This window comes from Lepidochelys kempii, chromosome 6, assembly GCF_965140265.1.
Source record: "Lepidochelys kempii isolate rLepKem1 chromosome 6, rLepKem1.hap2, whole genome shotgun sequence".
NCBI classification, from domain to species: Eukaryota; Metazoa; Chordata; order Testudines; family Cheloniidae; genus Lepidochelys; species Lepidochelys kempii.
The window spans coordinates 102,058,764-102,086,384 of record NC_133261.1 but is presented as its reverse complement, the minus strand read 5'-3'; the positions used below and the strand labels follow the sequence as shown (position 1 = coordinate 102,086,384).

General features: G+C 41.4%; 1 protein-coding gene across 1 annotated transcript; it reads right to left on the bottom strand.

Annotated features, from left to right (window-relative positions):
- Positions 1-650: 650 nt before the first annotated feature.
- Positions 651-20,302, bottom strand: PSMC1 (proteasome 26S subunit, ATPase 1). Its single transcript, XM_073349408.1, has 11 exons — positions 20,149-20,302; positions 18,022-18,075; positions 16,765-16,861; positions 13,712-13,836; positions 12,788-12,973; positions 11,303-11,431; positions 10,378-10,474; positions 8,946-9,135; positions 6,867-7,018; positions 2,761-2,915; positions 651-923 (listed from the first exon to the last, which is right to left on the bottom strand). The coding sequence occupies exons 1-11, from the start codon at positions 20,149-20,151 to the stop codon at positions 789-791; spliced, it is 1,323 nt and encodes a 440-aa protein (XP_073205509.1). The 5' UTR covers positions 20,152-20,302; the 3' UTR covers positions 651-788.
- Positions 20,303-27,621: the final 7,319 nt, after the last annotated feature.

The window sequence follows — 27,621 nt, the reverse complement described above, 5'->3', positions numbered from 1 at the left end:
AATCCATAAGTCTTGACTTTACAAGATCTCAAACTGAAAATACACCACTTGGATGTCTGGGAAAGCAACAGTTATGTTACTGTAGCCTGAGCCAGCTCAGTAACACCAGCTTTTGAAACATAAGAGTGTTACTAATAGACTAATTTTATGAATGTGACCTTTTCAAAAGGCTGTTTTAACTGACATAACCTAGAGACTTTTTCCTAAGGTGTCCTTAATGAAAAGTTTGTCAGTTGTGATTCTAATAAACAGTGTCAGATAATAAGATAAGAGTTCATTTAAAAAAAAGATTGAACTAACCATTTCTATAACTTCCTGGCTACTATTTATATTGAAATACCTAGTCCAGTAAGGATGGTAAACTAGATTTACTACAAGATTAATACAAAGTATAGGAGATTTATTTAGGATGTACAGACAGAGGTACTATATAACTGGCAAATCCAATTCAGAGTACAAGAGAAATTTTATAATAAGTTGCTCACAGTAGTTTTATACGAGATTGAAGGTCTTATTTTCTGAAGCAAGTCATGAAGCCAGTAGCTCGATGAAAAAGTTCAAACCACTAATAGGTAACTAGGCAATTTAATACACATTTGAAGTGCTGACAAAGACATTCAATTAAAAAAAAAATCATTCTGAAACAAATGTTTTATTTAGAAATAAGTATTTTATTGACTTACAACTAAACACAGTCCACCCATCATGCTTGGAGAGGCCTTTGAAACATGTGTTGCCATTTCATGTATTTTGGAAGTGAGAAGAGTCCCTGTGTGGACATAGTTAATCTAAAGATAAAGCCCCTCTGGGGTGCCTTCTTGTTTCTTATAGAGAACATTCTCTTTTGATTTTTTGAAGTCTTCATTAGTTACTTTCATTCTGCGTTCTCTCAAAGCCATCAAACCAGCTTCTGTGCAAATTGCCTACCCAAAAGAAAAGCTGATAGTAATTGCTAGTTATAGACAACTAATTCAAACCACACATGCATTACTGTGACACACAGTTTTCAAATATAATTTTCTAGATGCTAGTGCAAAGAGTAGCAAAACCATGCTAATCACTACTTTCTATATTAAGTTATGAAGCTAATAAGACTGGAAATCAAGTTCTTTCTACACCTGTATTGAACAAATAGTTCTGTTTCCAATCCAAGCAGTGCTTGCATGCCAACAGGAAATCAACCTTTACAATATAACACTTTTTCCAAGGAACAGCTAACATTTGCACAATCCATAACTGTACCTCTTTGATCTTCAACAATCTAGTAAATTGAGGCTGCCAGTGTGTGATCACTTTTCAGCTAAGTGGAATTTTAAGATGGGGCTCTAGAGGTGAAATTGCAAGGAGCCAGAACTCCTAGTCTCAAGTCTGCTAGTGACCTGCTGTATGGCTTTAGACTAGACAAGTTACATTATTTCCATCTAAAATTTTTCTCATCTACAACTTGGTGACAGTACCCTGTAGCTTCACAGAGCCTGTAATGGGGACTTGCTTCAAAAGCTTTGGATGAGAGCTGCATTGTAGCTAAGGCCTACTAGCCAAGACAGTGCCTCCTCCAGATAGGGCAAGAAATATTGGGTTAGATTCACAGAGGAACTTTGTAATCATGCCTAACTTTTAGGCACCTAAAAAAAATCACTGGGATTCGCAAAGCCAGAGTTAAGCTCCCTATACAACGAATGGGGATTCACAAAAGGCAGCATACCACCCGCCTTAGCATCTCCCATTGGCTATGTACTAAGCTTCCCTACCCTCATGGAGTTCAGTGCCTCCAATGATTTTGCAAGAGGAGGCACTCCATGAAAACTTTCAGCCCAGTGGTTAGGGTACTTACCCATAATGTGAGACACACTGCTTCCAGTTCCCCCCTCTGCCTGAGGGGGAAGAGGAGAGCTGAAGAGTGCCCTAACCACTGAGCTACAAGAAGTCTGATGTGGGGCGCTCTCCTTTTGAAGTTGTTCCACTGTGGATAAATTATCTAAAAATAATCAGTGAAGGAAGGGGACTGGTCCAATGACTCATTTATCTATACTGGAACAGCTTCAATGGGCTTCTTCTGTGTCGCCTCACATCAAAATATCCTTTGGGCTAAAAGTTATGAGGGATGGTCGCCCAGCAAGCTGTGTGAGAGCTTGCCTAAGGCGACCCAACCCAGTTCATCTATTTCCCCACCGTTAATACATCCCACCGGGGATGAGGCTGCACTGTGCATACGCACAGACAGAAACCCAGGCACCGATAGGTGCAGCAGCAACTGCGCAGGGGTTTTGTGAATCCAGTAGGGTCTGATCCTGGGATTTAGGGAACTAAGTCCCTTTGTGAATCTAGCCCCTTAGACTTTAATTTCTACTCAACCACTGCTAACACTTGCATTTTCAGCATTTAGAAAAACATGCTGCTCGGCCATTAGAAATGGTGTGGCAAGTAGAGTTTTGGTACCCACCTACACAAAATGAAGAGGTTTTTATGGCACTAGGGCAGGGTGCAAAAATGTATGGAGGGCTGGGTAGGGAAGACTGTGCCTCCCCAAACAGCCTGGCTCCTACCCCCCGTCTGACCCCCTCAGAACTCCTGACCAATCGAACGCCCCCATTCCCCGTGCCCTGACAGCCCCCGCAGGACTTCCACACCTATCCATCCCAACTGCCCTCCGCCCCATCCAACCACTCCCTGTCCCCTGGAACTCCCTGCCCCTTATGCAACCCCCCCTGCTCCCTGCCCCCTTACTGTACTGCTCTGAGCAGCATTCATGCACCTTACCTTAATATCTGCGCCAGACAGATCATCTTTAGCCATAATGAGCTCATCTAAAGTAACATCATCTGCCAAAGTCATCCTGCTTGTGTGGATCTGAAAGATGCGCTTCTTGGTCTTTTCATCTGGTAAGGGGAACTCAATTTTCCTATCAATACGCCCTGTGTGTAGGAAAGACATTTAAGTGATTCTGGATTGAAAGCAGTGGAGTTTGAAGTGCTCTGTCCCTTGAAGTAGTACAGAATGAGCTGTCACTGTTTCCACAACCATATTCTGGAAGAAAAACTGAGGTCAGAAGGTAGGTGAGGCTCCATGCTCATGAGAATATGAGCAAGCTGTGACCATTTGATTAATGTTTATGCAGTGCTGCACTGTAGGGTCTGTGTGCAAGACAAAATAGACAGTCACTGCCCCAGACTGTTTAAATGACAGAGAACTATTACTAAATAATCATATTTAAATAGAGGAACATAAGAATTGACAAACTGGATCAGAGGAAAGTCCATCTAGTCCATTATCTTGTCTCAAATAGTGAACAGCTTCAGTGGAAAGTGTAAGAACCTCACAGTAGGCAAATGTGGGGAAGTTTCCTTCTTACTTCCCGAATCTCTTGTTGGCTGCTTTTACAACTTTACAATATATTATCTGTGCCCAGCTCAAGTTCTGTTGCTGCTCAGCTTTTACATCAGATTTTTAATATTATTTTTCAAGACAAGAAACCCAAATAAGGACTGAATCCTATAGATCTTTAAAAAGAAACATCATCATCCAGCCCAATCTTCTCCATTCCCTATTATTAAATTCTAACCAAACAGGACACTCCTGCATCATACCCTGAAGGTTGCCACGTCCTCGCAAAGGAAGGAAAGCAAATTCAGTAAGTAAAAACTTGTCACAGAGAACATCCTGGCACTCACCCTTTCCTATTGAAAACAGGCACCTGTTAACATGAGTGAGGCTTAAAGCTTTTAAATGCTTAGACTTTTATTTTTCAGACTGTGGAGCTCCTTTGTATACAAGTATTCTAGTAACCTTAAAGTTCACTAACTTTATCTGTGAATTAAATACAAGTTATCAAAAACAAATCACTACACATTGTGTTTGCACTGAATTAAGTGCTTGGATAGTTTTACCTTTATTATAAAGCAGCATACTCCAGAGCAGACAGAATGGTAGGTGCCAGGTTTATACTCAGAGAAAAAAATAAAATCAGCCCAGAAATTATGGTACTAGTATTTAATACTGGTGTTCTATTTTTCAATAGCTGAATGGAAAATGTGCTTCTGGACTAAGAGGAAGGATAGCGATTAGGACAGACATCCCTACCAAGGGCATACTGCATGAACGTGGGCTAGATTTACAAAGGAATTTAGGTGTGGTTAGGTGAAGCATCATCACACCTACCTTTTCAGCACCTAGAAAATCACTGGGATTCTCAAAGTCTGAGATAGGTGCCTTAGAAGGGGATTCACAAAAGCCAGCATGCTAGGCTGCTCCTCATCAATGGGTGATGCCAAGGCAAGTGGTACGTCCTCATCCCCACCCCTCTCAGAGTTCTGCACCTAAGTCTGGGCTGCAGGGAGGCACCTCCCACTGCTTGAGACTCTCAGTGCAAATCTTCTCTTAGCAGTGGGTGCCTATGCCATTTTGCAAAGAGGTGGGGGTGCCAGGACCTCTCTTATAACTTTTAGACCAGGGGTTAGGGTACTCACATGGGATGTGGAAGATCCCTGGTTCAAGTCCCCACTTTGCCTGAGGGGAAGAAAGGATTCAAACAGGGATCTGCCACCTCTCAGGTGAGTGCCCAACCATTGGACTATGAGATAATCTAATGCGGGCCTCCCTTATTCTCTCCTACTGAAGCTGTTGCACTGTGGATAAATAATTTTTTAAAAAGTCATTGGAGCAGGGGGGACTGTATCCTGGGTCTCCCATGGCCCAAATGAGTGCCCTAAGCACCACACCAGAGAGTCATTCTTATGCTTGCTCGCTCCAGCTTAGTGATACTCATTTATTCATGGTGGAACAACCTCAACAGGTGAGACTGAGGGAGCCGCAGAGACTATTCCATAACCTAGTGGTAGCAGAGCCCTGTTTGAATCCCTTCACACTTATGTGGAGGTGCAACTTGAACTTGGGGGCGAGGGGGTCTCCTGAATGAGAAGCCTAGCCCCTGGGCTAAAAGGGAGGTCTTCCCCGCCACAGCAATTTCCTAGTATTTTGGGTGAGCTCACCTATGGGACCCTGATCTGGTAGGTGAGCTCTGAGCCGCTCACTAAATCAGGCCCCACAGGCGAGTAAGGCGGAGGAACACCTTTCTTCCTCTATTTTATACATTGTTCTGGGGGCTTAGGCATCTGGATGTCTAGAGGAAGGCTGCTGCATTGCACAGGAGTACACGCAGAAATATAGGCATGTAGGGAACTTTTACTGTGAAAACTTAGGTGCCTACAGCATTTTGGGGCAGCTGAGCAGGGCTTTTGTTAATCCCACTGTGACCTGATTTGTGGATTTAGGTACCTGAAGTGGAAGTTAAGCACCTAAGTCCTTTTGTGAATCTAGCCCTTAGTCATTCTGCCTCAGCTCCCCATCTGTGAAACAGGGATATCACTTCTCTACCTCACAGGGGTGTTTTAAGGATAAATACATTAACAAATGATGAGATACTCAGGTAAAGGTGGACATATAAAATACCTAAGCAACAGCATGATACATGTTCATGTTTGTCAGCAAGTTAAGGAAGTATGGGCTGGATGAATGCACTATAAGGTGGGTAGAAAGCTGGCTAGATTGTCGGGCTCAACGGGTAGTGATCAATGGCTCCATGTCTAGTTGGCAGCCAGTATCAAGTGGAGTGCCCCAAGGGTCGGTCCTGGGGCCGGTTTTATTCAATATCTTCATAAATGATCTGGAGGATGGTGTGGATTGCACTCTCAGCAAATTTGCGGATGATACTAAACTGGGAGGAGTGGTAGATACGCTGGAGGGGAGGGATAGGATACAGAAGGACCTAGACCAATTGGAAGATTGGGCCAAAAGGAATCTGATGAGGTTCAATAAGGATAAGTGCAGGGTCCTGCACTTAGGACGGAAGAACCCAATGCACAGCTACAGACTAGGGACCGAATGGCTAGGCAGCAGTTCTGCGGAAAAGGACCTAGGGGTGACAGTGGACGAGAAGCTGGATATGAGTCAGCAGTGTGCCCTTGTTGCCAAGAAGGCCAATGGCATTTTGGGATGTATAAGTAGGGGCATAGCGAGCAGATCGAGGGACGTGATCGTTCCCCTCTATTCGACATTGGTGAGGCCTCATCTGGAGTACTGTGTCCAGTTTTGGGCCCCACACTTCAAGAAGGATGTGGATAAATTGGAGAGAGTCCAGCGAAGGGCAACAAAAATGATTAGGGGACTGGAACACATGAGTTATGAGGAGAGGCTGAGGGAGCTGGGATTGTTTAGCCTGCAGAAGAGAAGAATGAGGGGGGATTTGATAGCTGCTTTCAACTACCTGAAAGGGGGTTCCAAAGAGGATGGCTCTAGACTGTTCTCAATGGTAGCAGATGACAGAACGAGGAGTAATGGTCTCAAGTTGCAGTGGGGGAGGTTTAGATTGGATATTAGGAAAAACTTTTTCACTAAGAGGGTGGTGAAACACTGGAATGCGTTACCTAGGGAGGTGGTAGAATCTCCTTCCTTAGAGGTTTTTAAGGTCAGGCTTGACAAAGCCCTGGCTGGGATTATTTAACTAGGAATTGGTCCTGCTTTGAGCAGGGGGTTGGACTAGATGACCTTCTGGGGTCCCTTCCAACCCTGATATTCTATGATTCTATGTAAAATAATTTTCATATTCTTCCTTGGGAGTAACTATACATAATGCAATTTCTCCTGTAACTGAAAGCTATCCTTTTTCTCCATGCACATACATCATGATTCATATTTTACATCCTGTTCCGGAGGACTGACTTTTTCTACTCCTAAATCAATATTTCTTCTAAGCCATAAAATGATTATGGAGAGTCTCAAACAACGTTCTACAAAGAAAGGCAGAAATGAAATTCAGTACCTGGTACAAGAAGCTTTTTGGAGAAAATGCATAATAAAAAGTCTCTTACCTGGCCTGATTAAGGCTGGATCCAGTGTTTCTATTCTGTTTGTGGCCATGATAACTTTCACATCCCCACGGGAATCAAACCCATCTAACTGGTTCAGCAACTCCAGCATCGTACGCTGGATCTCTCTTTCACCACCAGAATTTGAGTCATATCTTTGAGGAAGGCCAAGAGAAAGAAATATAAGCAAACCAAATTAAATCCTGTACAAAAGACACTTTTCTTTACCAATAAGAAAATGATCAGCATATCAGAAATAAATGCTCTGACAAGCTACCAATGATTATAAACAGCTTTTTTCTTCAGAGCTTAAAACACCCAGGTTATATAGGAATGTAAATATGCCCTAAAATACAAAAGCTTTCACAATAGCTCAGTTTATATACCACCTGGGTCCAATAAGGTAAGCAGAAGACAGAGAACAGCCTTAAAAAGGGACAACCAACTTTAAAGTCATATTTCTGATTGAAAATGTTGGATCTTCTGCAGTTACAAGTAACACTGAACTGAAAGATGAGCAAATATTATTGTATTTTTCCAGTGTTTACTTTGTGCACCAGTGTGAATAGTTAGTTCGTCCCTTAATGAAAAGGTCCTTATAAATAAGGAAGCAGAAAAATCCTCAATTTTTTAAACAGGAATTTAAAACAAATTCTAAACATACTATTTAGAAGGGTGTGTTCTCAGAAACTGATTATTTAAATTAATCCATTTCCAGTTTTTCATATATGCACAGATTTTATGGTCAGAAAATATTACAATCACCTTTGCATAGAAAAGGCCACAATTTCACATGATTCCTGCATCTAGTCCAATAATTTTGGGTTGAACCAGAGCCTACATTTATCCAACTCCCTACCCCCCCCCCCCCTTTTTTAAAAAAAAATCTAAGAACTAACATGACATTTACAAACAATCATTCTGCTGGTATATAATGCCCCTTTCCCTTACCCATTTTTCAGTCTTGTCTATTTACACTATAAGCTTTTCAGGGCAGAGACTGGGACTAGCACAAAGGGGCCTGATGCTTGATTGGTCCCTAGGCAGTACCATAATAAAAAATTAGAACATACAGTTTAGAAACACATCCAATCTTGATGTAAAGACGCAGAGTGATGAATTCCTCGGTAAGCTATTCCAATGATTAATTACCCTCAATGTTAAAAATGTGTGTCTCTTCCAACTGGACCTTTGCTGACTTTAGCTTCCAGCTGCTAGGACTTGACAGCATCCCTCTAACAAGCTCTTTGCCTGTGCTGATTCAAGTCAGACCCGCAGCATGTTTTACTGCAACAGTTTTGCGGTTTTTTAAAAAACTGAAGTATGAAAATGGCACCTCCAGACATCCCAAAATGTGCAAATATATACTGCTATTTCCAACACTTTGATTTTTAGGGTGATAATGGGCTGCTTTAAGGACACCTTAAGCTGTGAAGTGCGTCAGTCCCAATTAAACCTTGCTGCATCTTTAAAACAGCACAGCCTGGATGCAAGCTGACATTAGTTCAGTGTGACATAATGGCTTAATCACATGGATCAAATTAACTTCTGCTGTGGACAGTTTAACAATTAAAAATGCTATAAAAGTTATGGAAAGTTATTGAGCATGGATTTTTACCATGATACACCCAAACAATTAATTTTAAACTTTCCGACAGTCCTGCATACCTACATAGCAGAATGTATAGACGAGCATCTACAGATATATATAAAATAACAACACAATAGAAAAATAATTTAAAGTAATCAAATGTCATACTCAGCTTATTTGTTACACAAGCCATCTCTTTCTGCCTAAAGCAATCCATCATTACTGTAGCTATAGCAGCTAACTTTTGGCATAACTTTTTACAAAAAATGTTTTGAGATAAATCTTGAGTTTTGTAGTAACTGCTTCAAATTTTACTAGTCAACAAATGGAAGTGTTGTTTACATTAAAAATCATCTAATCTATCAAAATGGCAATGATGAAAGGAAAAATTCAACACAAACTCACACAAAAGGAAATGTTTCAGATAACTTCCCTATTGTTCTTGACAAAATTATTATATTCAGTGTGGAAGCTTAAATGTAATACACTACCTTTTTGTACCAATGGCATCTATTTCATCAATAAAGACGATTGACGGAGCATGCTCCTCAGCTACACGGAACAATTCACGCACAAGTTTTGGACCATCACCTAGGTACTTCTGTATAAGCTCGGAGCCAACAACTCTCAGAAAGGTTGCTGAGGTCTGGTTTGCCACTGCCTTGGCTAGTAAGGTTTTACCTATTATCAGTTGTAAAGAAAGACTGCAGTAAGTTTGCAGTAACAATTATTAACTTTAAGAAAAAATACTCATGAAATACAGAACAGTGCTGATATACTAAGTCTAATTATATTAAAATTACAACAACGCCTAAGACATTGCAACGCTGAGCATCACAGCGCTGAACTTTTAGGTACCTAGAAAAATCATGAAACAACACTGCAATGCACAATGATTGAGTTAGGCACACAGGCTTCCTATACAATGAATGGGGAGGGTTAGGTGCCTTAGAACGTGATCCACAAAAGCCAACATACTAGGCAGCTCCTCACCTAAGCCAAACAATGATGGGCGGATCCTGGAGACAGGCACCTACCTCTGCTTAGTGATCCATGAAAGAAGACCTGCCTCTTTGAGTCAAATGGCTTAGGTGCTTAAGGCATTTCTTGCAGAACATGCAGGTGCAAAGTTACCATACCCTGAGCCTCCCACATCCCAGATGAGTGTTGTAACCACTGCAATGCAGAGTCAGTGACTATTTAAGTATTTATTAACAGTGGATCAGTCGTTGGGCCAGCGAGAAACAGATTGAGAATGACCCTGTAACCCCAGGGTTAAGGCATCCATCTGGGAGATGGGAGACCCAGGGTCCAGTCCCCATGCTCCAATGACTCAAGTATTTCTTCACAGTGGAACAGCTTCAACCAGAGAAACTGAGGAAGCCCCACTTCAGAATATCCCATAGCTCAGTGATTGGAGCACTCTTCTGAGAGGTGGGAGACCCCTGTTCAAATCCTTTCTTCAGCAGAGGGGGGAATTGAACCTGGGTCTCTGACACCCCAAGAAAGTGCTCTAACCACTGGGCTAAAGTTATAAGGTGGGAACCACTTCCTCCTCCGGGAAGACTCCGAACATGCCTGCCAGAATGGGCTAGCTACACATGTGACTTAGGCAGATGAACACCTATCTTCTCCCAGTTTGTGAACTGCTCTAGGGCTTATGTGGGAGATAAGCTTCAGAATGCCTACAGGGAGGCAGTATTGTGCATGCCCAGAGGAAAAAAACTCAAGCGCTGAGGGAACTTTTACCTTGAAAACTCAGGCCCTAACCTCATCCAGCAGCTATGGGGTGTGGCAAGAGCTTTGTGAATTGCAGTGGAGCCAGAATTGGGACTTAGGTGCTTAAGTACCTTTGTGGATCTGCACCGAATACCTTAAATGGGATTAACTGAGCATACTTAAAGTTACTGTTATGTAGGATACCTGTGCCAGGTGGGCCATACAGAATTACTCCTTTGGGTGGCTTTATACCCATCTCTTCATAATACTCAGGATGGGTGAGAGGAAGCTCCACAGACTCCTATAGCATAAGAACAAGAATTAAAGCATTTTACAAATATTAACTACACCTCTACCCCAATATAACGCTGTCCTCGGGAGCCAAAAGAAAAATCTTACTGCGTTATAGGTGAAACCACATTATATCGAACTTGCTTTGATCCACCGGAGCGCGCAGCCCCGGCCCCCCGGAGCACTGCTTTACCGCGTTATATCCAAATTTGTGTTATATTGGGTAGCGCTATATCGGGGTAGAGGTGTAATTAATCCGCACAACAGTCACATGAAGTAATTGAGTATTACTGTCCCCATTTTAGGAATGAAAACATTAAGGCTGAATGGATGTCCAGCCAAAGGCAACATAGCAAGTAAATATCAGAGCTTGATTTAGAATTCAGGAATTCTTGGCTCCTAATCCTGTGTGCAGAGCACTAGAGGATGCCTCTATAATCTGAGGATTATTCAACAAGAGAAATCTGGTTTCCTCAATGTGTTAATTACCAATTATTAAGGCCAACATTTTCACTAGTGTTTTGGGTGCCCATCTTGAGTCACCCTTAAAAGGTACCTATTTCAGAGGGTAGGAACTCAGAACTTTCTAAAAATCGCGTCTCTTTAAAGTGAGGCAAAATAGGACTCTCAAAATAACCAGTCACTTTTGATCTAATTGTAAAAAACTGCTAAGGCTGAGGATTATAAATGTACAAAATCCCAGAAAACTCAGTGCTGTCTGGGTTCCACAGCAATTGTGACAATTCATGCACAAGTTTTGGATCATCATCTAGGTAACTTCCTGATAAAAAGAAAACTTAAGTATCTGTTAATTAGATAAATTACTAAATATGAATACCTTAATTTCTTGAATCTGGTTGTCAAGGCCACCAATATCAGCGTAAGTCTCCTGAGGGGCCTTCTCCACTTTCATCACTGTAACTAAAGGATCTGTGTCATCCATCAGGACTCCTATCACAGCATGAACCTAGTCCAAGTGGTATACCAATACCAAACATAAGTAAAATAGCATGCAGTTTACTGAAGAATGATCCTAAAGATAAAACACAAAGCTACACAGGAATCCAAGATTAAATGTATACACATTCACACAGCAACATGAAACACACAAAGCACTTATCAGGGTGGATAAAAATCAATGATTTTTTTTAATTTAAATCAGATTTTTTTGATAAAATGCTTCCTTTGAGGAAAAAAAGATAGTTTTAATTAAGATACATTATAGCTCAAAGATATCATCATGGAATAGGGATTATAAATTCTAATTCTATAGTATGAGACAATATATTTATGTAATGTTTAAGAAGAGTTCTGTAAATGAGTTCCAATAGTTCATGGATTAAGGACCCAATTTTATGGGGTTCCAGAGGCTTCTGTACACCTTATTTAGGTTAATCTCTCTATCTACCCAATGGGACTCAGTGCTCAGTCTAGAAGATATCACCAGAGATGCTTAGTTTCGCAGTTCTCAAACTGCGGATTTGTGTCTCCAGAGGTAACATGCTTGTTAACAGCAAACATGATTTTAAATAAAAATTAAAAAAAATAAAATAAATAGAGGTGAGAAACCTCAACTCTACTGTCCCTCTGCAAATTTTTGTACACAGAGTCAATCCCTTACCTCTCTCTAAAAGTGCAAAGTTTCAAAAAGTTCAATGAATAGAAGATTGTTGGGGACAGAATAGATCTGGACCCGGAGAAGAAGTCTGGAGAGAAATGTGAGCAGCAAGGGACATATGCTTGTTTTGTTAAATTATAATATGTTTGCTGTTGAAGAAAAAAAATCCAGAATACTTAACGTTGTTGTTTTAGTTAAATAAAACAATTTAAATGTCTGTCTGGTAACGTTCTCCTCCTAATACAGCATGGCAAGAAAATCCTCGAAATATTAATGATTAACCTGGTGAATTGGAGATAGTTCACCTCCCAATTACTTCATAAATATCTGCTTCAATTACCTTTGGTAAATGAAATACCCAAACAATCATTCTTTTTCTGATATAGCTGTAAAACTAATCTGAAAAGTTTTCAAAATAAATCACTGTTTAAAAAAGCAGAGTGTGTACCTTCTAAAAATGAAACCTACATCCATCTTTGAGTTGTGAAGAATATGTTACGGTTATAACAACAAACAAGAATGCACTTTTATGTAGAAAGCCATGATTAAATCAAGTCTTCCTGACTAGTGATTTAAATCAAATCTACCCTGGCACTTATCCTTGGAGCTATGGTACCCTTGTAACAGATTCCAAAAACAAAGGCTAGTTCAGAGGGATACTGGAACTTGCACACCACTCCATCTTCATATTGTGAGACAACTTACCTTATGATTGAGCAAAACGGAGCAGCCTGGTTCTAGAAGATCTTTGTCCACAAAAGACAGAATACTGACATAGTGCTCAGATCCCACTGATGTAGACACTATAGCGTGATTATCATCAATAATCTCCTCCAGGGTACCAACAGACATTGGGGTTCCTCTCAGGTCATCCACCTTTGATCTCTCTTCCTGCAAAAAACAAACAAGCAATAGTAAAGAATTAAACACACACAAAAAATTAGCTTCTGCAAAACATGTATTGTACTGCTTTAAACATATATATTAAAGTAAGAACTACTGCCTGCATGAGGGAAAAATGGAAATTCATTACCCAGTTTTTTTGGGAACTATTTGAAGAAAAAGGTTCTTTCTACTTCTTGTGATGCGGTACAGATCCCATGGTCCCTGAAAATGTAGCTTCCACAGCAGAGAAGGATAGGAGCTCTCTTTTTGGAGCAGCTAAGAAGCTAAACCACTTGTTTAATCTCATGTTGCTTTATGCCTCTGTAGCTTATCCTATAAGAATGTGTACATGTCTAACGCATTCCTTCCCTTCTCTGCTGGCTGGCCACCTTGGGGAGTTCCACCTTCAGAGACCCACTAACCAAAAACACGTGCCCTACCTACAATAAACTGTACCAAAACTCAAACCATTAGTCTAGTCCCTAATATTTCTGAAAGTAAACTCCTCCATCCTCTGCTCTTCAACTAGGGAGCCGCTCAGTAAGGAGACTGTACCTTCTATGCTTTATTAAATACAATTAAAATAAATATTAAATATTTAGTCTGTTTTTTATAAATTTCAGTCACTTTATTTCCAAGTCTTGTGCATCAACTAGTTTATATTGTTTAAAATTTTACTTTGAAAGATCTAGGTTAGTAGTATTTCTGTTTTAATAAGAGTGTAATAATTTCCTCAAGACTTACCTCTTGCTTTTCTTCCAAAGGTTTCATCTGTTCCTGATTTCTGATAAATTCTTCCTCCATAAGTAGGTAATCTTTAATTCTCTCTAATTTCAACAATTTGAGTCTGCATTGTGTGTGAGGTGTCACTGTAATGAAAGAAGTAGAATCACTGTATATCTGACTCCCATTGAGATATGGTATAAGCTATTCAGTAATTCACTGCTAGAAACTGTTGGCCTAATCCTTATTAACAGGCCAGTCTGAATCATTACCCAAAGGCCTGTGAACTAAGAAATCCACCAGCAAATCTTTTCAAAATAGTAGTTACTTAAATGAAAGTTTCTAACCAGATTTTCTCCCAAATGTCATAATTACCTTCCACCACAACAGTCTCTGGGGTGATGGCTTTAGGTGTGTGTTTCTATAGATCTACCCAACCACTACCAGGGTTTTCAATGGCACATCAGTGGACGAGTCAATACTTCCAGAATCTAACAGGTAAGGTAAGAGTGTATCAAGCATAGGTAGGCACTGCAGACTAAGAACATGCTCTGGCAGCCATAGCCACTACTGTGCTAATATCTCACCACAAAAAGGCTCCAGTGGCCTAGAACATGAATGTAATTTCCCAAGGGGTTTCCAGCCATCAGGCAACATAGTAAAGCAATACTTTACTCCACTTTAAAGACAGTGGAGCACAAGAACAGTCATACAGGGTCAGACCAATGGTCCATCTAGCCCAGTATCCTGTCCTCTGACAGTGGCCAATGCTAGGCGCTTCAAAGGGAATGAACAGAACAGGCAATCATCGAGAGATCCATGCCCTATTGTCTATTCCCAGCTCCTGGAGGTTGCGTCCCTGACCATCTTGGCTAGTAGATTCCATGAACTTATTTCTTTTTTAAACCCTGTTATAGTTTTGACCTTCACAACCTCCCCTGTCAATGTATTCCACAGGTTGACTTTGTGTTGTGTGAAGCATTAGCTCCTTTTGTTTGTGTTAAACCTGCTGCCTATTAATTTCATTGGGTGATAGCTGGTTCTTATGTTATATGAAGGAGTATGTAACACTTCCTTATTCACTTTCTCTACACCACTCACAATTTTACAGACCTTTATCATACCCCACTTAGTCATCTCTTTTCCAAGCTGAAAAGTCCCAGTCTTTTTAATCTCTTCTCATATAGAAGCTGTTTCATACCCCTAATCATTTCTGTTGCCCTTCTCTGTACCTTTTCCAATTTTAATATATCTTTTTTGAGATGGGGCAACCAGAACTGCATGCAGTATTTAAGGTGTGAGCGTACCATGGATTTATATAGTGTCATGATGATATTTTCTGTCTTCTTATCTATCCCTTTCTTAATGGTTCCTAACACTGATAGCTTTTTTGACTGCTGTTGCATATTGAGCAGAAGAGAAAAAGGAGAAAAATTCACAGAAGAATCACTAAGTCACCCCCGATCAAAAAACAGTGTTAAAAATAAATTAACCACAGTAAAGAAAAGATCACTTCAAGCTAACAAAGCAACTGGCTATGAGCCAGTCAAAAAGTACAGCCTTGAAACAGAGCAAGTTCAGTAGATCAGCTGCAATACATCTTAAACGCCACAAACCCTAGAAGATCCAATTCTAGAGAGTTTAATGTTTTTCTCCTTCTCCCTCTTTTACTAAAAGTCATCTAGAATAGCATTACTGAATGAGCAATTTCACCACTGTTTATAAACAAATCAGGAACCACAGTTTCCTTTTTCCCTTGTCTTGCCTCAGTATTCAGGCAAGTATTCAGTCCGGATTCTGAATGCTCCTTCCAGACCCCCAGTGCTTCACCCTGATAGAGAACTTCAAAGGAAACAAAAATGCCAGCCACAATCTCACAGCAAAAGGCTCAGTTCAGGAGAATTTCACAGGTCTTCCTTGAACTGGTGCTATATCCACACCTGTGCAAAGCACAGTATACACATGAGTTATAGAAGTAAAGCACAGTTTGTACCAGTGCAGCTTATTCCAGCTACAACAAATTGTGTGGAATCAGAGTAAATCCTGTTTGCTCTAGGGCTTGCACCAGCATGCTACACCAATGGTTGAAAACTTAGTACAGAAAAGGCCATAGATACAAACCAAATTCACATGTCCTATTCACAGCTAAAGCTTCACAGAATAAGTGCCAAAACAAGAGTTCTCCCCCTTGACAACCTTCCAAATCCAGAAAGGGCCTCTGGAAAAAACAGCCTCCAGAACCACCTCATTCCACTTCCCGATTTCATTTAGTTTCATTCTGCAAGTTTCATTTGGGGATGGCGGGAGAATTACAACAGCAGCAAACACACTCACATAACAGAGCAAATATAATTGCAAAAATATAATTGTTAAGGACTGTGAGCAAGCACCTTCACCACAACATTCCATAATTTAATACTGTATGTCTTGTTAGTTCATCTGTTCAGATCCTCTGCAACAGTTAAAAAAACTGCTATACTACTGTCCATTTGTCTGCCATTTATCTGTGTCACTGTCCAACTACTGGACAGAATATGAAACCCACTCAAACATATGTGTGCTTTTTACAGAGAATAAATCCTACTGGTCCTGCACAAGGTCAATGTTTCACAGTTTACTGATAATTCAGGTGAATACAAAATTTACTTTTGTTATTTACACAGACAGAAGAGACTCTCAACATCACTTCTCCCAGCTCCTAAATGCATGAGAGAGTCAGGCACTCTTTTGCTTACTCCAATGCTACTCTAGCTAAAAATTATCTTCCCCACTTCTGATCTCATTTCAGAAATTTTCTTTTGGGTGCCCTATACAGTGGTCTTCAGAAAAAATTAAGAATTATTGAGATTATCTCTAATAACTTTAACCAAGCAATAGGGAAATTATTTCTAATAGAATCTTTACAGCGTTACCTTTGGTTTTACAATTTAGTCATGAGATTTAGGCTTAATCCTGCAGTAAGACCTGTGAGAGCAGACCACTATATACCCTTGTGAAGCTTGCTGCATGATCAGAACCCTAGATCCCACAATATAAGAGCCTTGTGAGATTGTAGGAGAAATAAACATACTTACCCAATGGAAGTTTGCTGGCTGCATCTGGTCCCTTTGTTTTCTTCTTCTTTTTCCCCACTCTAGTTGGAACTGGAGGTTCATATTTCTTCTTCTTATCCTTTTAAACCAAGTAAGACAAGCACAAAACAAATATCAGAATAGCTACCACAAGAACGAGCCACAGAAATCCACCATAGTTCCAAGCTGAAAAAACTCAATTTGAAAGTGAACTACAATGCAAAAATATATTGGGTTTGTGCCCTTTACTCCTCCTTTATGATGTATAACATATAAAGAGGGAGGCTTTAAAAAAACAACAACTTTTTTTCCTGCTTACTTTATACATTAGATATATCAGGTCTTGAGTTGCCTCTTTCTGATGAAGGACTTTGCTAATTTTTGGAGAACTAGGAATCTGATGTCCCAGGAGGCTGAAAGCTGAGCTGTAAATCTTCTAGGCCTCTGCAAACGAGGCTTAAGGAAGAGAGGAGGTTGACTCTCAAGCCTCGTCTACACTAGAGAATCACACTACAGCTCTCTGCACCGGTGTGAGTGTAAGTTGCAGCAAGGCAAAGTGTTTACACTAACCATCCTATTTCACAGTGCACAGCTTCCACACACAGAACAGAACACCTTGCTCTGTTGCAGCAGCACAGCACTGTGGAGACTTATCCCAGTGTTATTTTACATCATAAAGGAGTAGTCAGGTTTTGCAATTGGTTTACTTTGCAGTTTAGTCTACATCCAAATATATTAAACTCAGTTGTTAATTTGTATATTTATAAGTTTGCCTGCATAAACAGAATTCTAACTCAGAAGAACTCATTTTTCTTCCTAAGCCACAAGAAAAAAGAACTATATTAATTGGATTTTTAAAAATGCACTTGCACCCATGATCCTAACGTATGTACACAAGTGCTGACTCAGTACTCACAAATGAGGTATCTGCCTGCAGATTTTGGAAAGTCAACTCCTTTGTGACCAAAAGCTATTTTTATTTCACTGCTTGTAAATAAGATATTACTGCCATGTAATATTTAGTGCCTCTCAAACAGCTTACAGAACAAGCCATTTTCTGAGTAAACCATGTGAGTTCTTCTAGAACATGCATATGAAAGTGATATTTGGGGAGGCTAGGAAATTTAAGCAAAGGGCAAATATTAGGCAGTTTTGAGTACAAGGCACAAAAGATTATTTAAAAACCCATTGCTGAAAACTTTGGAAGTAGTCATGCAGTTCACCCTATTAAAAAAGGGCAATTGATGTTTCATTATTTACCTTGTCATCCTTCTTGCCACCCCCAGGACCATGTCCACCACTTTGACTTTGACCCTAAAGGAAAACAAAGATGACACCCAAATGAAAGCAAGCAAGCTATTTGTATCTGGAATACTAAGAATCTTGAAAGACTCAGACTCTTGTAAAAAGAATATGTAACTAGATGCATCTTAATAAGGTTAAACAAACTGCTGGTAAATCCTAGAATAAATCAATCTTCTCAAGCAGGAGAGTTAGTGAAGGAATTTGAAGAGTGGAGTAATATGGATTGACCAAAGGGCAGGGAAGATTACTTCAACAGCTATGTTTTGGACTGATACAGCATTGCACTAGCTTGGTGCATAATGGTTATATCTCCTTCCTTTGAAGCATAAGGTATTGGCCACAGCTGAACTAGATATGCCAGGAAGATGGTAATCCCTATTTCCAAGGCCTGTCAACTACAGACTTGTTAGTCAATAATACAACTAATCACATAAAGCTAGTGTACTCAACTGTACTAAATCAAGGATTGGTATTAAAGCTATTGAAAAGAATGTACTATCAATAAGGTTAAGATTTTGTCACTGGTATTTTTGGTAAAACTCAGGTAGAGGTCACCAGTTTCTGTGACTTTTTTTTTTTTAATTGCCTGTGACCTTCCCTGACTTTTACTAAAAAATAATAGTAACAAAATGGGGCTGACTGGGGGAGGACTGAAGCCCAAGCTGGGGGGGGGGGGGGGGGGATGATAGCCCGAGACCCACTGCTAAAGGGAGGGATCTAGCACCTGCTGCTCATGGCAGCTGGGAGCGGCTCAGTGCTGTCGGGCTCCACAGCAGCTAACAGCTCCAGCCCGCTATCCTGGGGTTGGAAAACATCACGGAGGTCTCTGAAAGTCACAGAATCCATGACATAATCTTACCCTTCACCAGCAGACATGGATGTTCATTGAGCAAACTATGTTATTAAATCCACAGGTTTTTATATGACTTTTCACATTTTTAGTAAATCAGTCTATAAAATAGGTTCGCTTTTGTTAATCAGTTAAGGCAATGAAACAATAAAGTTGTGTATTTTAATTGTATATTGTATGCTTAATACACTGTTGTCAGCTCTTGGGATTTTAGGTGTTTTTCTTGAAGCACCAGCTACTAGAGTCATGTAATAATATGAATAGGAGTACTTGTGGCACCTTAGTCTCTAAGGTGCCACAAGTACTCCTTTTCTTTTTGCGGATACAGACTAACACGGCTGCTACTCTGAAACCTGTGATAATATGAGCATCTCAGCTCTCATTTAAAAAAACAAACAAACAAAAAAAAAAACAGGTTTCTAGGCCTTGTGGTTGTGAAAACCTGAAGATGTGACCCAAGTGTTGTCCAAAGGCTCAAACACTGAAAAGCGGATTAAAAGACCCAAACTTGTATTTTAAAAAAATCTCAAGAATTTTAAGGTCCTTGTGGTTTTTAAACACTTTGTGTTGGCAATATGCTACACAGCACCTCACAATGTGAGCACTTTGAGATCTACTGATGAAAAATGTTATGTCAAAATTAGATATTTTTGTGATTTAAACACAAGATTAACAAACCAATTGTGGGTGTGGGAAAGGGGACAGGACCCGGGACCAACCCGTTTGTTTTTTCTCCGTTTTGCTGAATGCCAGGCAGGCCGGCCTACAGAAGAGGAATGTTTTCAGTCTCCTCATGGGGTAGCGGGTAAGCAGGGAGACTGCCAACATGGGTGGCAGCTTTGCCCTTCCCACCCTCCCCTGTTTCGCCTGTGCCTTGTAGCAGCGGGGATCTGCTCCCTTCGGTGGCCTGCAGGGCAGGACGAGGGTCTGTGCCTGAGGGGGACCGGCCCCTCCTGGACAGAGCTCTGGGGAGAGGATGTTACGGCTTCGAAATAAATTGCCTCCCGAAATCGGAAAATAACCCCCCTCACGCCCCGCCGACTCCTGCCCCGCTCCCCTCGCTCCAGGGCCGGCGGGGCAGGGGCCTCAGAGGGGGATGGGCGATGACTCCGCATAAGCCGGGCCGGCGGGGGAAGGGGCCCAGCCTCCCTCCACACCCCCCCGTCCCCAGGGCTCCTGGCTGCAGCCCCCTGGTTACCGGTGGCGGAGAAACGGGCCCGGTGCTCACTCACCATCCTGCATCCACCAACGGAAGCGCCGCGGCGTACGGGACCCGAGAGGGGACAGACGGAGAGGCGAAGGCAGAGGCGGGGCCGCTACGGAGCCCAGGACGGGCCAAGCGCGGTCGCCGAAGGCGGGGGGACGGGGCGTGACGAACAAGAAGCCTCTGCCCAACCCTGGGGACGGGTCGGGGCAGCGCGAGGGGTCACGTGACGCGAGTCGGGCGGCTGTTAATGGCGCGCCGGGAGGGGCCGCGGGGGCTGCTCTGAGCTCGTGGGGCGCGCGCGGCAGGTTCGCGGAGCTGGCGCTGAGTCAGTGGGCGGCCGCTCTGAGGCCAGTGCCCATGGCAGAGCCGTCCCTGCTGTCACATGGGGACTTTTCCTGCAGCTGCTTCTTGGCTGAGTTAAACTCCCTGTGGTTTCCTGAAGGGATGTTCCTGACCTCGCTGGGTCCCTTTGCATTAAGCCTGCTTTCAGTGGCATTTCACACTTCCACCCAGTTTACTGTCATCTTTGGATTTCACTGACATCCATAGAATTAAAAATCAATGATTCCCACTCTGAAGGTGCTCCTTGTCTTGTCTCACACACACCGGAGTCTAAGAAACATGTTGAACCAACCTAAAAAAAGACAGGTTTCAGAGTGGTAGCCCTGTTAGTCTGTATCAGCAAAAAGAAGGAGGAGTACAGTGGGTTTTAGCCCTCGAAAGCTTATGCTCAAATAAATTTGTTAGTCTCCAAGGTGCCACAAGTACTCCTTTTCTTTTTTTTAAAAAAAGACAGCAATTCTTGATATGATTAAATATTGTAATAATATACCCCACTCTCTTCTAGGAAACTAGGCAGAAACTAAAGTTTAACCAACTATTCTAAAAAACCTTTATAGAACCTTTATCTCATCTCTAAGTATCTCAGATCATTCAGTGCTGGGAAGACCACATTTTTACTCCTGCTGGAATTCTGCAACAGTACTACGGCTCCAAATGCAACAGTGTCAAATGGATGGATCTTGTCTCTTTCTTACAACAGCAGTAGACAAGGAAAGCTGTAGAGGGCTCTGTATAATTAAAGTTCAGCATGATACTAAAAAAAGAACAGGAGTACTTGTGGCACCTTAGAGACTAACAAATTTATCTGAGCATAAGCTTTCGTGGGCTACAGCCCACTTCATCGGATGCATAGAATGGAACATATAGTAAGATATATATATATACACATACAGATAAGTTGGAAGTTACCATACAGAGTGAGGGATCATTTTTCAGGATAGGTTGTAAATTTTTGATGATGCGCTGGAGAGGTTTTAGTTGGGGGCTGAAGGTGACAGCTAGTGGTATTCTGTTATTTTCTTCGAGACATCACTGACTTCCTGAGGAAACTACAATCCATCGGTGATCTTCCAGAAAACACCCTCCTGGCCACTATGGATGTAGAAGCCCTCTACAGCAACATTCCACACAAAGATGGACTACAAGCTGTCAGGAACAGTATCCCCGATAATGTCATGGCTAACCTGGTGGCTGAACTTTGTGACTTTGTCCTCACCCACAATTATTTCACATTTGGGGACAGTATATATCTTCAAGTCAGCAGCACTGCTCTGGGTACCCGCATGGCCCCACAGTATGCTAACATTTTTATGGCTGACTTAGAACAACACTTCCTTAGCTCTCGTTCCCTAACACCCCTACTCTACTTGCGCTACATTGATGACATCTTCATCATCTGGACCCATGGAAAAGGAGCCCTTGAGGAATTCCACCATGATTTCAACAATTTCCATCCCACCATCAACCTCAGCCTAGACCAATCCACACAAGCAGTCCATTTCCTGGACACTACTGTGCTAATAAGCAATGGTCACATAAACACCACCCTACACCGGAAACCTACTGACTGCTATACTTACCTACATGCCTCCAGCTTCCATCCAGGACACATCACACGATCCATTGTCTACTGCCAAGCTCTAAGATAATGTTGGATCATATTAAAGAAGTTCTGTATTAAAATCACAAATGAGTTTGATTCCCCATAGTTTAAATTCCAGGGTATTACTAATTAAGAGGTCTCTTGGTTTTTGGTACTGTTTCTCTCCCTCTATGTGTAAAACCTGCAAGCTGCTAATTGCGTTAGTACATTCTAAGACAGAGTCTGTTCTCAAAGCAATTCACACAGAGAGGCTCAAAGCAATACACTGTAACAACAGAAACAGCACCCAGAGACTCCGTGCCCTTTTGTTGTATTAACAATTGTGATTAAAATAGAGATAGAGGATGTATGTGGATGGATGCTTGGTGTGGATAATAACTGAATGATCAGGAAGGTGCCAGCCTAAGAATCCAGTGTCCATCGGCTGAAGAAGGCATCAAGTGGAAATAACCAGAGGACCCCCGGAGGACAGACTGGAATCCACCCAACAGTCTTGTCATAAATATAAAGGGAAGGGTAAACCCCTTTAAAATCCCTCCTGGCCAGAGGAAAAATCCTCTCACCTGTAAAGGGTTAAGAAGCTAAAGTTAACCTCGTTGGCACCTCACCAAAATGACCAGTGAGGAGACAAAATACTTTCAAAAGCTGGGAGGAGGGAGAGAAACAAAGGGTCTGTGTCTGTCTGTATGCTGCTTTTGCCGGGGACAGAACAGGAATGGAGTCTTAGAACTTTTAGTAAGTAATCTAGCTAGGTATGTGTTAGATTATGATTTCTTTAAATGGCTGAGAAAAGAACTGTGCTGAATAGAATGACTATCCCTGTCTGTGTGTCTTTTTTGTAACTTAAGGTTTTGCCTAGAGGGATTCTCTGTGTTTTGAATCTAATTACCCTGTAAAGTATCTACCATCCTGATTTTACAGAGGTGATTCCTTTACTTCTATTAAAAGTCTTCTTGTAAGAAAACTGAATGCTTTTTCATTGTTCTAAGATCCAAGGGTTTGGGTCTGTGGTCACCTATGCAAATTGGTGAGGATTTTTACCAAACCTTCCCCAGGAAGGGGGTGCAAGGGTTGGGAGGATTTTGGGGGGAAAGATGTGTCCAAACTACATTTCCCAGTAAACCCAGATAAAGTTTGGTGGTGGCAGTGGAAATTCCAAGGGCAAAGGGTAAAATTAATTTGTACCTTGGGGAAGTTTTAACCTAAGCTGGTAAAAGTAAGCTTAGGAGGTTTTCATGCAGGTCCCAACATCTGTACCCTAGAGTTCAGAGTGGGGAAGGAACCTTGACAAGCCTCAAGAATGGGAGAACCAAAGAACAAGATAACATCTAGCAGCATGGAGCCATCGGGAATGTGACATCTGCTGATTGATTCAGCAACAGCATGATGAAGCAATTCCCATAGACTGGCATAGGAAGAAATTCCTATAAAAATGGACTCTAGAAAGTGAGAACTTTGGGGTCTGATTCTGCAAACCAACTTGCAGGAGCATCAGATGAGCATCTGACAAGGCCCTGCTCCCTCCTCATGTCAAGGCCACCTGGCCAGTGGCTTGGCATGAGCAACTCTAAGGCTGGTAACTATGATACCAACCTTGCAGAACCTGTGTGTGTGTGTGTGTGTATGAATGTGTGAATAAATATGAAATTGAATGGAATGTTATAGCTATAGCTAACTGCTTACTATGATTCTTTCTGTATTCACAATAAATGTGGTATTTTGCCTTTTTCCCTTTAATAAGATCCTGCTGGTTTTTATTTTATTGCTATAAGAATACAACTGCATTTGCTCCAATCCCTCAGACAGAAACAAACACCTACAAGATCTCTATCAAGCATTCTTAAAACTACAATACCCACCTGCTGAAGTGAAAAAAACAGATTGACAGAGCCAGAAGAGTACCCAGAAGTCACCTACTATAGGACAGACCCAACAAAGAAAATAACAGAACGCCACTAGCTGTCACCTTCAGCCCCCAACTAAAACCTCTCCAGAGCATCATCAAAGATTTACAACCTATCCTGAAAAATGATCCCTCACTCTCACAGATCTTAGGAGACAGACCAGTCCTCGCTTTCAGACAGCCCCCCAATCTGAAGCAAATACTCACCAGCAACCACACACCACACAACAAAAACACTAACCCAGGAACCTATCCTTGCAACAAAGCCCGTTGCCAACTCTGTCCACATATTTATTCAAGTGACAGCATCATTGGACCTAATCACATTAGCCACGCCATCAGGGGCTCGTTCACCTGCACATCTCCCAATGTGATACATACCATCATGTGCCAGCAATACTCCTCTGTCTTGTACATTGGCCAAACCGGACAGTCTCTATGCAAAAGAATAAATGGACACAAATCTGACATCAGGAATCATAACATTCAAAAACCGGTAGGAGAACACTTCAACCTCTCTGGCCACTCAGCAAAAGATTTAAGGGTGGCAATTTTGCAACAGAAAAGCTTCAAAAACAAGAGTCCAAAGAGAAACTGCTGAGCTTGAATTAATATGCAAACTGGACACCATTAACTTGGGTTTGAATAAAGACTTGGAGTGGCTGGGTCATTACACGTATTTAATCTATTTCCTTAAGTTAAGTATCCTCACACCTTCTTGTCAACTGTCTAAATGGACCATCTTGATTATCACTACAAAAGTTTTTTGTTTTTTTTTCCTCCTGCTGATAATAGCTCATCTTAACTAATTAGCCTCTCACAGTTCGTATGGTAACTTCCAACTTATCTGTGTGTGTGTGTGTGTGTGTGTATATATATCTTATTATATGTTCCATTCTATACATCCGATGAAGTGGGCTGTAGCCCACAAAAGCTTATGATCTAATAAATTCGTTAGTCTCTAAGGTGCCACAAATACTCCTGTTCTTTTTGCGGATACAGACTAATACGGCTGCTACTCTGAAACCTGTCATGATACTAAAGAGATAGTAGGAACCAAATTCAGGCTTGGTGCAAACAGGCATAACGCTTTTGACCACGATAGAGTTTGGCTTGGTTACAGTAGGGCTAATTCACCATAACTTTCAAAAACAATGAACTCCTCAAACCCCTATTTTAACAATTGGGCCTACAAATTTACTCTAATTGAGTTTGATTGTAAGAAGTGAGTAGGGTGACCAGACACCAAGTGTGAAAAATCGGGACAGGTGTGCGGGGTAATAGGTGCCTATATCAAACAAAGCTCTGAATATTGGGACTGTCCCAATAAAATTGGGAAATTTGGTCACCCTAGAAGTGAGTGAAAGTTCATAAAGTGTTACAATAACCTACAACAATAAATTTTAACAGGAAAAGGTGCAAAGGGGAGACAGACTAAATTAATCCAAACAAAAAGGCCTATTAATATAGTTCAAAGACTATTAAAATCATGCCTGGTAAACTAGAAAAGTTTGGGACTGGACCTTAATGAATCAAAGTTGGTGTGTTGAAAATGAGGCCTAATTGATGAACAAAATAATGAGGGGATGGACTATTCTGCCCATCACCTCCTTTTAAGTGTCTTTTTTTTAAAAATGGGGGAAGGGGGAACCTGACAACAGCAGCTAGCTGAGAGGTGGATCAGAAGGCGAAAACTTCACCATCATGGCTGCTATCCACAGTGTCTCCAGGGGCCCTGGGATCCACCATTACAACATTGGGCCTGCATTGTCCCGATCCTGAAAGATATCCTGATGAAACTGGGCCAAGAGAGAGACCCAGATGACATCATCACCTCCACTGGCTCCAGCTGAATCCTAAACTCCACCTGGGATGTGAGACTTTAGTGCCCGCTATCACTTCCCTCCCCCATGTGTCCTTTTCCTTCCCAGCTTATTTCTTCTATTTCTTATATCTCTACTTTTGCCTTCTGTCTAATAAAAGGCTGGCTTGGCTGGCCAAGACTGTACATTTTGCAACACTGGTGTAAGCCTATAACCAATTGTTCTCAAACTTTTTTACTGGCGACCCCTTTCACATAGCAAGCCTCTGAATCTGACCCCACCCCCTTATAAATTAAAAAGACTTTTTAAATATATTTAACACCATTATAAATGCTGGAGGCAAATCAGAGTTTGGGGCAGAGGTTGACAGCTCGTGACCCCCCCCCCCATGTAATAACCTCATGACCCCCTGGGGGATCCCGACCCGCAGTTTGAGACCCCTGCTATCACCAAAGAGGCCATTAAAAATAATGCCGTGAACATCCTGATGCTGGTACAGTTTGCCAAGTCTCAAAGTGGCCAGCTGTGGGTTGTGCTTGTGTCTCTCCAGCAGTGAGGTTACAAGTGAAAGTTAATACTAGAGATAGAAGCTCCATTTTCTATCTTTGCTGTTCTTTTCTCTCACCTCTTGTGTGTGTGTCTGTCTTGTCTCCTAGAAAACAGGATTGGACTTTAACAATAAAAGCAACAACAACTGATCCAGCCCACCTCAACTAACTTTTTCTCTTTGCCTCAAAAAGAGTTGTTATTACCCTCTTGATTAATACTGTGTAAGAGACTGTCAGATGGGTATGTGTGTATGTGTGTCCTTCTAAAGGCACGCTACAGCTTAAAATAATGAACAAGTGACATTGTTAAAATAAAAGCCTTAATATTTTACATTTCAAATGCTTTTAACTGTGTTTCCTTCTTTTTCTGTATCTTTAATAAAAGGTTAAAAAAAGTAATGGTTTGCCATGGTACTAAGGCTGAGGTCTCTGTATACCAAACGTTGTTTAAAAACTGATTAATGTTGGACAGTGACAGGGTCATGTTACCACCTTTGACTGTGGGCTCATTTATTCCATCAAGATTAATACAACACCCTCATTTGTCTCCTATGTCCCTTTCAGAGTGCAGGCAGATGTTTCCCACATAATGTTTGTAGGTGCAACAAAAGGGAAATCTGCTCAACATCTTAGATGTCTCTACAAATACAAGGAGTATGGGAAATAAAAAGGAAGAACTGGAAGTATTAGTCTGTAAATTAAATTATGTCATAACTGGCATGACAGAGATGTGGTAGGATAAATCTCAGATCTGGAATATTGATGTAGAAAGGTATAACTTGTTCAAGAAGGACAGGCAGGATAAAACAGGTTGAGGTTTTGCATTATACATCAAGAATATATGCATTTGTTCTGAGTTCCAGAAGGAGCTGAGAGGCAGACCAGTTCCAAGTCTCTAGGATAAAGATAAAAGGGGTAAAAAATAGGGATGTTGTGTTAGGCATCTACTGCAGACAACTAAATCAGGACGAGGAGGTGGCAGAGGCATTTCTAGAACAAATAACAGAAGTATTCAAAACACAAGACCTGCTAGTAATGGGGGACTTTAAATACCCAGACATCTGTTGGAAAAGTAATATGGCAAAATACAAAATTTCCATTAAGTTCTTGGAATGTATTAGGGACAACTTTTTGTTTCAGAAAGTGGAGGAGGTAACCCAGGGCACAGCCATTTTAGACTTTATTCTGAGCATCAGGAGGAATTGCTAGTAATTCTCAAGGTGGAAGGCAATTTGGGTGAAAGTGATCATGAAATGATAGATTTCATGACTGTAAGGAA

What these genes read in the sequence shown, in the direction of transcription:
- PSMC1 (XM_073349408.1), bottom strand. An exon ending in AGCCAGCAAACTTCCATTGG is followed by an intron (nt 13,837 to 16,764) that starts GTAAGTATGTTT and finishes CTTTCATTACAG; the next exon opens with TGACACCTCACACACAATGC. An exon ending in TCCAGCCTTAATCAGGCCAG is followed by an intron (nt 2,916 to 6,866) that starts GTAAGAGACTTT and finishes TCCTACACACAG; the next exon opens with GGCGTATTGATAGGAAAATT.